At 51.8% G+C, this 16,051-nt stretch overlaps 1 protein-coding gene across 1 annotated transcript in view; it reads right to left on the bottom strand.

Annotated features, from left to right (window-relative positions):
- FOXK1 (forkhead box K1) overlaps positions 1-16,051 on the bottom strand; it is a 70,638-nt gene that overhangs the window by 8,867 nt on the left and 45,720 nt on the right. Inside the window, 6 exon segments of the mRNA XM_004440884.3 lie at positions 105-329; positions 1,224-1,508; positions 1,609-1,775; positions 4,810-5,003; positions 5,633-5,779; positions 6,358-6,514. Coding sequence (XP_004440941.2) covers positions 105-329; positions 1,224-1,508; positions 1,609-1,775; positions 4,810-5,003; positions 5,633-5,779; positions 6,358-6,514 — 1,175 coding nt within the window.

Genomic DNA, 16,051 nt, shown 5'->3' with positions numbered 1-16,051 from the left:
ACAGCAGGCACACAACAAATTGACTGACCCACTGATTAACCGGAAAACCGGTTACCGACTACCTACGGACCAAACCCTGGGGCTGAGGTCAGGCAGGGCCTCACCGTAAGTGCTGCCGGCTAAGCTATTAGTGGGGACGGCATGCTTGCCATTCTGAGTGACGGCCCGGACCGGGAGATGGTGCTGCCCGATGGTCACTGGTGTGGCTGGCTGCAGGATGGTGACCGTGTGTCCGGGGACCCCTGGGGCCATCTGGCTGGCCACCGTCTGGATCACTCGGCTGGCAGCAGGGATGGTGGCAAACGCAATGGTGGGTTTCTCTTCCAAGCCTACAGGAAGAAAGCGTGTGAGGACCCCACCTCGCCTACACCGCCATCCATGTTCACTCACGCCTCGGCGCTAAGTCCAATAGAGGGGAAAGTGGATCGTGCTTCTTAAGCATTGACACCGGGGAAAAACACTCGTTCTCAAAAGAAAAATCCCACTGACGAAATACATTTTGAAACAAGAGAAAAATGATTAATAGGGTTTTAGAAAAAAATGTAAATACCTTGAACTTTAACCAACCCACATTTACTCTGAGAAAGAAAATGTATGATCTGGAAGGAAATGATCTGCATTTGGAGCCACAACTTATTCTTCTTGCAACGAAATGCATGTCATTATGAAGGTGTTGAAAGGAGGCACTACTGCTGAAATTAGCTAACAGCGGTCAACAAGACGCAGGAGATGCTGCTGAATTCAAAAGTATTCCTGCTTTCACAGGGTCTTTTACAGTTCTGGTTGCATTTTCAGTATCTACCCCATTAATTCCCTGGGATCCAGATTTCTAATTTAGGAATTTGCAACTATTTTTTACTTTAAATGGTTTCTAAGGACTCCTCACTGGGGGCTCCAGAGGAATCATCCTCTGAATTCCGATTTTAGGCAGGCCCCCCAACCTAATTCCCTGTGACCTCAGGGGCTCTGTGCCCTGGGAGGTGCTATTATACAAGGAGGAACGCGCTTCAGAGGGTAACTAGTGCTGATTACAAGGACATACTCCCCAAAAAACAAACAGCAGGAAGGGGAGGCAGCAGCCTGAGAGCCATCGGCCCCCAGAGACAGCCTGTGTCCCTAACACTTGGCCTCTGCAGCCCCTGTGGCCCAGGCTGACGGCTCTACTTTTTGGAGACCAGTGACGGCCGTATAGAACCAGCCAAGCAACCACACGGCTACCTTACCTCTCGCCTCGCTGCCCAGGTCCAACACTGCTGTGCCCGCTGCTTCGTGGGCACCCCCGGCCGAGGCCTGGCTGGCAAGGATGTATCCGTTGGCGGAGCTGGCGGAGGTGGTGACCACCCTGAGCATGGTGACTGGGGGGGCCTGCTGCACGACGTGGATCGCGTGGCCAGAGGGCTGCTGGGCCGTCACTATGGAAGCTGGCATATAGGCGACGGGCTTGGCCACTAAACTGGGAGGTCGGGGAGGCACGGCCATGATCACTGGCTGGGCACTGACGGGAGAGCCTGCAGAGAAGGAGCGCAGCCACTGAGGACTCTGCCCGCTCCCTTCCAGGGCCCGAGTCTGAGTCGGCCACCTCACGTCAAAGGACAGAACCCTTCTTACCGGGTGCACTCTGGGAATACCGATACTCTGGGACAGACGCTAACTTTGACCCAAAGTCATTGTCGTGTGGAATGGGGGAGCCCTCCCGAGACAGGCACTCTGGAGTCTGCAGGCCACTAGAACGAGGGGACATTAGCCCAGGGTGAGTGGGTGAGGCTGGAGCGCTCCTAAAAAAGAGAGAAAGCACGTGGTAGTGAGTAAACAGGCCAGGAAATGAAAAGGGCGTTTAACAAACCATCGAACATCCTAACACCCACATCCTGCATGCTGCCTTTGCTCGACTTCTCCCGATGTTTCTCTCTGTGATCAGGAGGGATTTCCAACACTAACATCCTGCAGTGACGACCTGCCACCCGACACACGTCACATCACCCCAGCAGACAGAGCCCCCGTAAACAGGAGGAGACTGCGCTACCTGTGGCTGCCCAGCAAAAGCCATACTCGAGAAGATTTAGCTCCTGAAGGGACTAGCCGCTCTCCCAGGAAAGTGGCTCAGTGTCCTGTGTTAAAACAAGCTTTTGTGGGGCGAGCAAAAACTTCCCACCAGGATAAATCTACAACTCAGAGAGCTTTGGGAGCACAAGTGTTTATCTTGCATGAATAACAATCTATGGAACCCTGCTGCTTCCGTCCCCACGTGCCTGGGGTCTAAAACAGAGCATCCTTGCCCAGCTCCTGCCAGCGGGCGTGTGCCTGGCACAGCCGCGAAGCATCGAGACTCACAGTCTCGCAAACATAATCAGCTCTCAGGGGACTGTCAAAGACACACGAGTGACACGAGGACACAGTCCCCCTGCGCCGCTGAACACACACAAGGTCAACACAAACCAAGAGAGGCAGGGAGCTGGGGCTGCTCAGATGCAGTTGGGGGAGGAACAAGTCTTCGTTTTGCTCTACAATCAGCACTATAAGCACACTCATGAATAGGATGCTGTCTCCCTCCGCTGGACATAGGGGGCTGCAGATTCCCCGGTTTCCATGGGCAGAGACCTGGCTCTCTCTGCCCTCCTGGCCCCTCTAGTCTCGCCTACTGCTTCTCTTACTTCTCGGCTCACTCGTCTGCCTCCACCCAGGCCTAGAGTCCTTGTTTGCTTATTCCAACGCTCAAACTGGTAGTGACCAGGTCAGTCCCCAGTCCGGGACTCTGTGACAGCCCTAATTCTTCCCACAAGAGCTCCAACTCCTCTCAGGTCCTCTCTAATCTGACTTTACTCTACCAAACTAGTCCTGTGTCCACCCGCCTCCCACTCCCAACACACACACCTATTGTCTTGCTCCAAATAAATTCAGACTCTGGAGACCACTCAGTCCCCTGCTGCTCCCTAAGACACAGCCCACACCAAAGCTTCTGCGACACATCCTCTTGGCCTGAGGGTTTCCTTCCCCTGATTCCTCTGTGCAAATCCTACGAAGCATAAGATCTGAGTCCCCAACTGCAAGGTGACCTTGACGACAGGCCCACTTATGCTCCTTTACAGACACTCCTCATGCTTGGTTTGCTGGGCAGTGCTGGGCACACAAAGCAAGCCCCAGTAACTATCCCCCAGCTGCTGATGGGCTGGTCTACGAGTGAAACATGGTGTTGGTCACTGGTATGCGTTGAACTGTGTCCCCAAGAAGGCATGTTGGGGTCCTAACCTCCAGTGCTTCAGAAGGGGACCTCCTTTGGAGACAAGGTCATTACAGAGGTGAAGTTAAATGAAGTCAGTACGGTGGGCCCTAATTCAGCGACTGGCGTCCTCATAAAAAGGGGAAACTTGGACAAAGAGCATGCACAGGGAAAACGCCATGTGAAGAGGAAGGCAGAGGTCAGATGATGCTTCTACAAGCCACAGAACCCCAAAGATTCCCCACAAGCCCCCAGCAGCTAGGAGAGAGGCCTGGAGCAGATTCTCCCTCACGGCCTCATAAGGAACCCTGCTGCCACCTTGAACTCAGACTTCTGGTTCCAGAACCGTGAGAAAGAAATACCTGTTGTTGAAGCTGCCAAATTTGTGGTACTTTGTTACTGCAGCCCTAGCAAACTAATAGTTTAATAAAATTTCTCTCCACATTCCTATTTAAGCAATGTGGTGTTTTAGAAAATCTGAGCTCAGCTGAAATATTTCAAATGATGTTAAAAGACCTTTTGGGGGGCTGGCCCGGTGGCGCAAGCGGTTAGGTGTGTGCGCTCCACTGTGGCAGCCCGGGGTTTGCTGGTTCGGATCCCGGGCACGCACCGACGCACTGCTTGGCAAGCCATGCTGTGGTGGCGTCCCATATAAAGTGGAGGAAGATGGGCACGGATGTTAGTCCAGGGTCAGTCTTCCTCAGCAAAAAAAGAGGAGGATTGGCGGATGTTAACACAGCGCTAATCTCCTCACACAAAACAAAAACAAAAACACTTTTTGAATTCCTATCTTACGATCTATTCACCTCTGTTCCAGTTTCTACTTTGATTAGACAACTGAGAATCAAACCACAGACCCTGTTCCAGAAGTTAATTTCCAAACATTTAAGCAGTCTTTCACATAATCATGTTTGAAATACAATTTTGAAATGGAATGCTTCAGGTGCTAATGTTTCCTTCCAAGTAGAAGAATTTCTGAGAGCCTCCTTCCATCTCTTCCTGCACGCCATTCCCTGGGATCGGTGACCTCAGCAAGACTGCTGGGCCTGTCCAGTCTCCACTGGACCGCTGGCCACGAGCGACTGGTGCAGGAGCAGCCTTGACCAGTGGACAGGTAGTGCTGCTGGGGATGCAGAGGCTGCCCAGCCCTGCTCGGAGGCAGACAGAGGCCACACCCCGACATCAGCTTTCTTCATGACAAAGTCTATTTGAGCTCTGCCAGTCCCACCCTCTGTCTGTCCCTTCTAAGACACAGCACTCCATCGGGGAAGAGGGCGGCTGTTTATGGGGTCCCCCACACCCTCCAACAGAGAGCATGCTTCCAAGAGAATCACTGCAAACGTAACCCATTTCTACTCCTCCCTGTTTTTGGATTCCATTCCCACTGCTACACACACGTCAGCTTCTAGGAACTGACACATTAGAGGAACCGTCGGCAGCCCACTTACTAACTGCACTCTTACAAAGTTCATGGTCCTGAGATATTCTCTCTCTAAAAAAAAGGTGAAGAGTTTTAAGTGCCCAAGATACTACTGTGAACATGGGCGTCTGGGGAGCTGGGCCTCTGGCCGAGGAGCAGAGCAGGGGCTCACCTGGATGACAGAGGCCCAAAGGGGGTGCGGAAGCAGGAGACGCCCCTCTGCCTCCGTTTCCGGAATGCCTGTTCCACAAGCTTGGCTTCTGAGGCCGGGTCTATTCTCCAGAAAGACCCCTTCCCAGGCTCCTCCTGGGAACGAGGGACTTTAATAAAGTAACGGTTCAGAGAGAGGTTGTGTCGGATAGAATTCTGCAGACAAGCAAAGAGAGTTACCAATTATTAGCAAATTAGAAAACAAACCCCAACCCGCCCCAAATCTGAACGCGACAGACGCGAGACTAAAGGTGACAAGGCAGGCTGCTCATGGCACTGAGGGCTCTCCATGGGTGGCAAGATAACTATGATTTACTGGGGAAATGCAAAGGCAGAGTGGTCGTTCTTCAGAGCTCAGCACAGTCTAGGGGTACGCTGAGTTCAACACCCGTACTGAATCAGCTAGTACACGGGAACAGTAACTACGGGGAAAACATAAATGGGCACAGCAGGTGTTAGTGAAGCCTGATGCAGACCAGGGTCTCACGATCCTAGACAAAGACGAGACACACAGTTCATCCATGCGGACCCTCCTGTAAATAACGCATACCGTGTGTTTCCAAGTCAGCATGGAACTATAACACACAGGGAGCTTACAAACGTAACCACCTTCACATTTCTGGACATGGGGGAGGGGGACTGTAGCTCTTTTTAGAGATCCCGTAGGTGCTCAATGCAAACATCCCTGTGCCCCTATCTGTTTATCTTAAAGACAGAGACGCGCCTGTTGCGTTTCCTGCCCTCAGAGGCTGACTCGGAGGTGGGTCTCCAGGGCTCAGCCTCACCTGCCAGCCCTTGTCGGCCGTCCGGTAGTAAGGGTAATGCTTGGTGATGTGCGCATAGATCCCGCTGAGCGTCAGCTGCCGGTCCTGCGCCGAGGAGATGGCCTGCACGATCAGCTGCGCATAGGAGTATGGCGGCTTCGACTCATCCTGAGGAGAGACCGACAGCACAGCATCAGCTCGAGTCCAGTCCACCACAGGTCACCTCCTGATGGGGAACCCCTCCAACAAGGACAACAGATTAAAGGTGTCTACTTAAATTGGCCCCCATGACTGCCGTGTGCCTGCATGACACTAGGAACGGCCATTTCTGCCTCGTGGGAAGGAGAAATTAGCTTTTCACCGTAATTTAATTCCGAAATTTCTCACCTCCCCTACAAACTGATTTAAAAACAGTTAGATGAGAATGAACTAAGACACAAAGTTCAAGGAAAAAACCTGTCATTCTTCTCAAAGACTATAATTAAAACTCTCTAAACTGTTCTGTCACCAGCAGATGGAGTGAGGAGCAAATGATAAGGAGGCACAGAGGGGGAGGGACATTGTCTGCGCCGTCAGGTCAGCAAATGAGCGAATGTCCTATCTGGGCGGGAAGGCGCCCAGGCAGCGCTCCGTGCCAGGTGCAGCTCATCTCCACGTCGGCACTGCCAGCCCGCTGCGTCCCCGGAGCCCCTGCTCTGCCCCATGCCCGGTCCCCACATGGCCCACTGCACTGTGAGGACTGAGACCTTGGGGCTGTCCCCTCCAGACGTGTCTGCCTGCTGCTCCGAGGCGGCCTTCGCAGCGAACTCTGCTGCCAGCTGCAGGTCTGAGGTCACGTTCTGGACAAAGCGGTAGCCAGAGGAGCCGGCTCCGCGTGGACTGGCCGGGCAGGAGTTGGGAACACTGCGGAGAGAAAGGACACATCCTCAGTTCGTGCTACTGGAGAGGAAGACTTTGTGGCGCAAACAGGACTTCAGGACCTACCTGCATGACACAGGGGGACAGAGCAATTCACGACACTTTCCCTTTTCTACATCATCATGACGCTGCACCAACCCTTTATAAAAGATGCGCCAAGTGCAGCCAGAGAACAGTTACAGTGTCCACAACCAAGACTGGGACAGGGCAAGCTCTGCTCGCAGTGGGGAGCTCGGGCCCTGAAGGCAGGTCTGGGCCCTGCAGGGCAGGTCGCATCCCATCGTGGCGCAGTGCACACCCTCGGCCTCCAGGGCAGGGCGGGCTGACCGTGATGCAGCTGCTGTCTAGTGCTCACTCATCCACACGATGGCGCCCTGAGGACAGGGCGGGGAAACCACGAATCCAGAGAAGGCCTGGGTACCTGCTGGATGTAAACTGGCACACTGCCCCCGCCAGGGTCCTCCTGGCCACGGACCTTCAACCGCATGGCTCATGTGCACTGGTCTCTCCTAGGCCGCAGTGACAATCCAAGATTGAAATTGCAACCAAATACGTGGGCTGGAAACATCTACGGCTCCTTCTTCGAGGCCACTCCCATTTCAACCTGGTCCTCAGCATGCACTGCGGGCACAGCATGCAGGGTCTCTGCCCTGCCCGCACCGCCACCTGCTCGGGCTCGGCTCAGCGGCCACAGGCTGGCACGTTTCCTCTCATTAACAAGGTTATCAAACCACATCAAAACTTTTATTCTGAAAATTAATTCTATTACAAAATATTCAGAGAAAAACAACGAAAGCACTAAAGGTGGGTAACAAACCCAGAGAAGAAGCTCCTGCTGGGAGCTGACCAGAGCCTGGGGGTCGCCAACCTCATGTAGAATCATGGGTCCCCCTCCTTCCACTTTCCCTGCGAGTGACAAGGCCAACCTGTCTGCGTCTCGTCTCCCTATAGTCGGGGAAGACCGGAGGCCCCTGCCCTCAAGAGAGCGCCTCCAACGCCAACACCCCACCCAGAACCATCCAGAAGGCCGCAGTTCTCCAAAAATGCTTCACGCACTCTTGCTTCCTCCCCAGCTCTGTCCATGTCCCCTGCCTGGAACCTCCTTCCCCTCAGTGTCCAAATAACAAGATGCCCCCAAATCCCCACAAATCAGGCTCAAATGTCACCCCTTTGTGCCCCTTTCTGGAAACATGTACCCCAGAACCTTCCTCCTCGCATGGGCCCATCATGGCAACCACTGGTTTACATGCTTGTCTCCCTCAGACGGGGGCCCGTCTGCGGCATGTGGGGGGGCCCAAGAAATAGTCACTAAAGAGAGAAGGGAGGAACGAAAAAATAAAACATTGTGACAGAGAGAACCTTGGCAACTGATATTAATGATAAACTCAACTATGGACACTCTCCCTTCTCAGTAATGAACCCGTGTGAGCCAAACAGAATTTAAGGACCCTTATCTCAGAATTCTTGTTCTCTTCTCCACTAGACCTTAAATACGGTAGAGACAGGTAAGTCCTGTGAGTACAGAAACTTTAATCAACAACCATCAAAGAGCTTGTTAGAGGTAGAAAATAGTAACAGAAGCAGCTTTTTCTGAATTTAATTTTGAACCAAATACACAAAACCCAAGCTTTTAAGGTCAGGTGGGAGGGGAGAGCAAGGCCCTTACCAGTAACATGTCCACACACTCAAAACCAGGCTTTTCAAATGCACCCATTTGGGAACCAAACGCCGCCCCAGGCGGACAAAGCGGGGTTCACTGGACACACGGCCCCGATGCGAGGGCCTGGTCCTGAGGTTCTCCGTGCTGCCTTCTGCTGAACGATGCAGCGCTGCAGACCACGCCAGCACGAGAGCAGCCCTGCTCACTCTGCTCCAGTCCCAAACACATCCAACGCCCCTTCCGGACTTGAAGACAAACGAACCGGAAGAGCATGCCTTACGCGGGACCATGGAGGCCAAGAACTACCGCCCAGAAACCACCAGCCTCCCCGAGACAGATCAGGAAGAAATCAGCGTGAGTGGAAATGGCAGCAACAGGGCTTGTCTGCAAAAACTTCATCCAAGTCCAAGCAGGTGCAGGCGGATTCTTTACCTGCATGGGACTGACAGGGGTGCCCTTACCGTGGAGAGACGACAGACAGACACTTCTGGGCACAGACACCGGGGACCTGCTGCCCGTCCCAAGTCAGTATTTTGTAAAAGAACGCAGAAAATTGATGTCTAAGCCTCTGAAAGCAAAATCCAGAGAGAACAGGTTGTCACTCCCCTAAAATGATTTCAAATGGGAATAAGGTTTGGAAAGCTGGCTCACGAACAGGGAGAGAGGCAGGGAGCTCCGCCCACTCTGCGGTGCTGGGCGGCTCCTGCTGACAGACCCTTGCTGGTGAAGCTTCAGCAGGGACAGGACAGTCACTGCCTGTTATCCCCAGAGCCCGCCCAGCAGGCCTGTCCCAGGAGAACGTGCATTTGCACACACAGCCTTCCTGGCCTCAGGGCAGCTAGCTTCTCAATAAACCCCAACGAGCTGTCCACGCAGGCGGGCCTCAGCCGGGAGGGTTGTGCCTGGCACCCGGGCGCTCTGACATCACACCTCCATCTGAGGGGAAGGAGAGCTCCACACTATGTAAGCAGAACATCTTCGGGCTATAAAATGCACAGAGACAGGCCTTGGGGGGGCGGGCGCAGTGGGACAGTCAACAGGCTCTAAGGCAAGGCTCCCACCTGGGGAAGTGACCAGGACATTCGGTGTCCAACACCAGAGTTTTATCCTACTCCCCTGAAAAACTCCTGACAATTAGCAAAACCGGGAAAAATTCTTAGAGTACAAACACACATGTGTATCTCTCCAGGGGACGGAATGAAGACATGCCGGGGCCCTCCTGGGACACCAGGCTCCAGGCAAGGAAACAAAGACGCGCTCACTTTGGGGGGTCCCCCACTGCCCAGGGGTGTGGGAGTCTGAATTCCGGGACCCGATAAAGCAGCAGAGGCCGAACAGCCACGACCTACCAGGTGTCTCATGAAACAAATGCCCGTTCTTCCTGACTTGAGATTAAGAGGGGAAATGAAGCTGAACATGCACGTCAGACCAGCAGTTGTCGATTCCTCCCCTTCTACGGAAAAACTATTCCTAAGTCACATTTCTGTCTCAGGCGAGAAAGAGTGAAGGTCATGAGTGCGACTGCTCACGGTTGTTCTGTCCTGCCAGCAGCTGCTCTGGATTTGGGCCGTTGTCTCGTCAGGACAAACCCATGCCAGCCCCGTGACAGCCCAGGCCTAGATCATGACTTCTGGGACCGTCCAACACATACCTGGCAACAACACTGCAGCCTACGTTTACAATATTGTAAAAGAATGAACAGCCTAGCAGGAGAAAGTGTTTCCAGGTCTTACTACGATGATAAGAACTCAAGTTGAGAAAAACAAATCTGACAAAAGGCCCAAAGCCACCGCTGGGCCAGCCAACAAAAGTTTGTCCCTGGAGCCGCGATGAGCCTTTGCCGCGGCGCACCCCCACCCTCCCAGATTGTCCCCAACCCCCCGGCAGACCCCTGGCTGGCCCAGCTCTGCCCTGGGATGTGAGCAGGACCCTGAAAGCGCCCCGGGGCCACAGGAAAACTGTGCAGGTGGGAGAGCCTCCGGCCATCTTCCTCCTACGCCAGCCTCCTGGAATGCGGACCTCACAGTCCTGAAATCCAGTGGGAACGTGGGAAGGCCCAGGTGTGGGGGGCTGACGTCTGTGAGACACGGTCAGGTCTCCTCCCCGCCCTGGCCCCACTCCCAGGTCTCATCTAGAGAACCATGGGGCCCTGCCTCTGCAGGGGATGGTGGGGGAGGCGCTGGGGGAACAGGTCAAGTCTACACCCTGAACAGCAGGGCCCCAGGAGGGCTGCTGGGGGAGGGTTTCTATGCCCCCCCACGCCCGCCCCCGGAGAGGGCACTGAGTCCCTCCCTGAGCCCCTGTCCCACACTCCACCTCAGAGATGATCCAAGCAGCTTTCCAGTACCTCAGTCTTTTTTGGCCGGTATTCTTGAGATTTTAATTGGATTATTAATTTTCAGTTGAAAAATATAATTAGCTCCTTGATGGGATGGCAGTTGAGCTGACAGAGACTTTTCAGGCAGAAGACTATACTTTTGATGACTACAGAGAGGTAAATAGTAATTCTGTTTTTCATCAATGCCTTTTGAATTTCTTTTGAAAATCAGGATCTTTTTATTCTAGAAAATAAATGCTTTAATTAAAGTATACAGAATTTCTTATTCAAAACATCATTTTAGTAAACTTACAGGCTCACCTCATAGTTTTTCCCCAGCTGTACTGAAGAATGTAGAACCTCATCTTAAACCTGAGCAGCCAGCCGAGGCAGCCCTGTTGTCTGAGGGATGCGCCTCACACAGCCCCAAGGAGCCAGCCCAGGCCCAGGAGGGGACAAGACGGCGACGCACACGGTCACCTCCCCAGAGAGGGAAGGAGAGCGGGTCTCTGAGACAGTAAGATTCTACTGAAAGCACATTCGGAGAACAAGGAAATGCTCTTAACATTTTTTAAAAAGAGGAGAAATAAAAGTTCAATGAAGGGTGGAAGGAGAGACTTGAGAAAATCTCCCAGGAAGCAGACAAGAGAAAGATGGATGGAGGAGAGAAAAGGTGAGACACCAGAACAAGAGCTTGGAGGGGATAATTTTCACAGAAGTAAGAAGATAATTCCCTAGAATGATAGGAAACGAGTCTTCAGATTGAAAGAGCCCCATTACACATCCAGCCAAACGGATGGAAAAAAAACCCTCCCCAGCCTAGCAGAGAGACAGGGCAGCCTGCTGCGGACACCCCAAGACGGACGTGCTCCCACAGGGGCAACGTCACGTCCAAGAAGATCCGGAGTCAGAAGAACACTCGAAGCCAGAAAGCAACATCAGTTCTGAGGGAAAATGTAGAATTCTCTACCCAGGAAAACCATCTATCTAGCATGACTGGAGAATAATGATAATTTTCAGGCCTGGAAAATTTTTTAAAAAATTAACCTTTCCTGTACCTTTCCTCCCAGGAAGCAACTGGAAGATGTTCTCCAATAAAAGCAGCAGCAGATCAGGAAGAAGAAGGACACAGGAGTCAAGAGAGGGAATTCCTAGACAGTGGGGAAGATGATCCCTGGGTCAGAGATGTCCCAGACCTGGTCCAGGCGGGAGGAGGCCTGGGCTCCAGAGCAAGGTCTTCCCAGCAAAGGTGCGATCGATGGACATAAATAGGACGAGCCGTTCACACTGGGCAGAGGGTGGGATGTGCTAGTCCAGTGTGCATGGAGATCTAACCAAACACAGAAAAGGGACCGTAAGAACTCCTGGGGAGAACAGGCCAGAGCACCAGGAAGTAAGTGCCAAGCACTGTACCGATAGATACACCACAGCTATAATAGGGGAAGTTCTGATGTAATTGTACTGGGAGGAAGGCGTGGGGAGGAAAAGCTAAATCCTCCATTTCCATATGAGAAGTCCATGTATAACGTATCTGGACCTGAGGAAGCTCAGGGCATGTGACTGTGAGGCGCAGGGGTAAGCAGACACCGGCAGACACGGAGAAGCTGGAGGTGCTGTCTCGGGCAGTGACTGATGGGGTGGGTGTGGCCAGGGACTGTATTTTATCGTCATGATCGTTGGACAACCGTCTGAATTCTTACATCACATGCATGTATTACTTTGATAAAAGTAAACTTTCTAGCACAACAAATGAAATAAACCAGTGCCACCACTATGGCCGTGGGCACCCGCTGAACGCATCACTCAGCCATTTAACACAACCTGCCGGACAGCATTATTCTTTTTGAGCCTCAGTTTCCTCATCCGTAAAATGAGGTGGCAATGCCTACGCCCCGCAGGGTTCCTGCAGAGACTAAAGGACAGATCGTGTTTCCAGCCCCCTGCACGGGCCTGGCATGCATGTCAGTAACAGCTTCTATTTTTACTGTTGTTGTTAAAATCTTGTGGCTCACGACCCTAAAGAGCATATTTTTAACAATACCCAAATCTAAGAATTCGAACACCTCAGTATAAAATGTGCAGACATTTCAGAAAGGCAGTTTCAGACTACTGACAGGCCCTGACCTGCAGGAAGGGTATCAGAGCACCACTCATGAGAGTGAGACACTGGGATGGGCTGTGTGTCCCAGGAGGGAGCTGAGTAAACACACTATGGCACATCCATGGGACAGGCCATTACACAGCCACTAAAAATGCAGTGACACAGAAAGGTGCCTAAGACACAGTGCAAAAGGAGACGACATCAAGTCGTAGGACAGCATGAACTGTATGGGCCTCTCTGGGCAGGAGGAACAGTCACAACTGTTAGGTGAAGAACGTTCACAGGAAGATGCACTACACAGACTTATCTCTGGGAGTATCACTGGGAGATTTCATTTTCTGAAATATTTGAATTTTGTATAATGCATATGTAGTATTTCTATAATCTGAAAAAATAAAATAGGGAAAGAAAATTCACAGAGGCCAGTTTCTTAGAGTTATCTTAAAGAATGTCTGTGCTCCGGTAAGACAAATTCAATGCTGTGAAATCATGGGAAGCTATTTTAAAAGATTCAGTAGTTTCTGAAAAGCATTTGCCTCAGGGAAAAACAATCAGCAGACTGGCCTAGTGGGACTTTCCGCGAAGTGCTGCCCCCAACCCCCCAGGAGCGCCCCACTGTGTGGCTCTCAGCTCTGGGGGCAGTGCAGGTGTGCCTCCTGCGGGCCTCCCTCCCCTCTTGCCTTCCACTCCGCCCCTCCAGGTCCTGCTGCTGCCCAAATCCGAGTGAGATCTGGGAAGGGCTCTGGTGCAGCCATGTGCCCACACAAGAGCAGCACAACAGGCCGACTGTGCCCACAGCCAGGCGTTGCCCAGAAGGCACACCCAAGAAAACATTAAGGTGAACCTTCCGAGGGCCCCGGGAGATGTGCCCAAGAACCGGAAATGGCCACCCCAATGGAGAAGAACTTAAGTACAAGCTTCTTTCAACTTTCAACATTTTAGAGCCAAAAAAACACCCTGGCATGGATTTAGGTAGAAGGGAAAATAGAAAGAACATGGAGCCCCCACCTTTCTGTGTGGAGGAACCAATTTTTATTTCTCTTAAGTTTTCAGATGGGGAAAGGGACCAGGTGGGTGCAAGTAGGGCTGGGGGTGTGAGGTCACAAGCACAGGTGTGGGAAAGGAAAACGGCCCCCAGGTGATACACCACTGATGAGGCTCCTCGACCAGCGGACAAGGGTCCCCGCACTGCAAGATGTAAACCTCCCGGAACCACTCCTCTGGAGGGCGTGCTTGAGAAGACAGGAAGGGCCCCGGCTAGAAAGTTGGACGCAGCATAATCGCTCTTAAGGAAGGATTCAAAGTTCGCAGGAAAACAAAAGCCCCTCTAAGGCAGACCGATAACCTCCAAACTCCAAAGATATCTAACAGTGCAGAACATCAACCGTGCCAGGGCTGGCTTTCCTCCAGCAGTGGGGGAGGCCCATGCCTGAAGATCAGGATTACAAGTGGCTTAGATTTTGAAGTCAGTTGCTTAATTTTTATTTTATACAACGTTCTGCTAACCTTTGCCAGATTTCACAAAACAAATTACTTTCGTTTCTGGTCTCTATACTGGAAAAATCAAGACAAGCTTTCTTAAAGAAATAGCTTCTAAAATCTTGCTGTTGGTTAAAATTAGCTACTCTCTTTCTGTCCTATGCCTTTTTTCTGGTTTAATTTCAGCAGTTTTCTTAAAACTCTAGCTTTATGGAGCACTTTTTAGACTGGCCTCTGTGTTTGTAAAACTCAGAAAATGATTAACCAATTTCTTCTTTCCTAAAAACACCACTTCTTTGCAAAACGAAAAAAAAGGTTGACAAAATGTTGCTTAAGATAGAATTTATTTCAAAGAGAGTTCATTCATTTTCTGGGTGGAGTACTTCAGGCCCAAAAAAAACCACCTAACTTTAAAAAACCAACCACACACCCCCATACACACTCTGGCCTGGCCACCAGGGGAAGCAAAACCTGAGAAAGAAAGCAGGCAGCTGCTGGGAGGGCAGGCGGGGCTGTTTACTCGGGAGAATGTTCCAGCAGGTACAGCCACTCCTAAAGTCTTGGAGGGGACAGAGCTCAGGGCGGGGTGCTGGAGAAACCTGGCTCCAGGGAGGAACCCGCCCACTGAGGTCCCCACACTGCGCGGCGAGCGGGCGATGGGGGGGTGCAGCGCAGGCCACCGAGTCAGGAGAAGCGGGGGCGCCCTCGGCCTCCTCACAAAGGCACCCGTGGCCCCCAGAACCCGCTCCTGCACCTCCTGATGTGGGCCCTCCCCCGTCACTTTGGGAGGGTCCCCAAGGAGAGGAAGGCGCTGTTTGTAAACACGTGGGCTCCACCCCATGAGAGAGCACAGAGGAGAAGGATCTTGCAAGCAAAACCTCAAGGGCCTCTGAGGTTTCTCGACACTTAATTGAATTCCGCAGGGCTCAGATAAACGGATGTAAACAGAAACGCTTTTTCTGTGATGCTTAATAAAAAGCCAAAAAGTAAGAGAGCCAGTCCCAAAGTTACTATTTTCTCCACAAATATTCTCCCAGATGAAAACTGGAAGCAAGTCCCTCCTGGGCGTCATCAAAGAAGGGGATGGAGGGGGACCAACCACCCACCAACCGACCCCAGCTGAGGATCGAGTTAAATATAAACTGCTGGGCCAGGTCTCCACCGCAGCCACACCGCCCTGACTTCTCAGAACAGCGCTGGCAACACCTGCTCCACTCTGCTTAGTACAAATCTCTCTTCCTACCTCCTTTCTGAACCACCGCCTCCCTCCTGACACAGGAGCAACTTCAATACACAAAGCTTTGCGTGAATATCTTAACCAGTTGGCCACTATTTTCATTTGGAATATTCCTGGGAAATATATTTATTTTATGAAGCCTTCCAGGTACCAAAACATTTTTCTTTCTTAAAGAGCGTCTATTTGGCTGGATTATAAACTGATTACCAATAATCCCATGCCAACCCAGGGAGACCACCTGCTTTGGTTTCCACTGGACGTGGAAGGCCCCTCGCTGCCCATCGCACACAGCAAAGGACAGGCCTCCAAGAGCTCTCAGGTCCCAGCAGGGCATGAAACACTCTTGGCTATGATCCCACGGCCGCTTGAAGGAGCTACTGGATAAACGTGTCAGGACACGAAGGTTTTTTATCGGCTTCATGAAATACAATTCACACACTATACAATTCACCTGTTTAGAGTGTACAATTCAGTGGTTTGTAGTGTATTCACAGAGTTGTGCAACCATCACCACTATGTAACATTTTCATCACCCCAGAAAGAACCCCAGTAACAGTTAGCAGTCACTCCCTTTAACGCCCCTGGCAACCACTCACCTACCTTCTTTCTCTACAGATTTGTCTGTTCTGGACATTTCCTATCAATGAATCATACAATGTGTGGTCTTTTGTGTCTGGCTTCTTTCACTTCACATGTTTTCAAGGGCCACCCATGTTGTACCAGGTATC

This window comes from Ceratotherium simum, chromosome 26, assembly GCF_057802395.1.
Source record: "Ceratotherium simum simum isolate JZ-2026a chromosome 26, ASM5780239v1, whole genome shotgun sequence".
Taxonomy (NCBI): Eukaryota; Metazoa; Chordata; class Mammalia; order Perissodactyla; family Rhinocerotidae; genus Ceratotherium; species Ceratotherium simum.
Note: the sequence above shows the minus strand (reverse complement) of the source record. Positions and strands in the feature narration are given on the sequence as shown.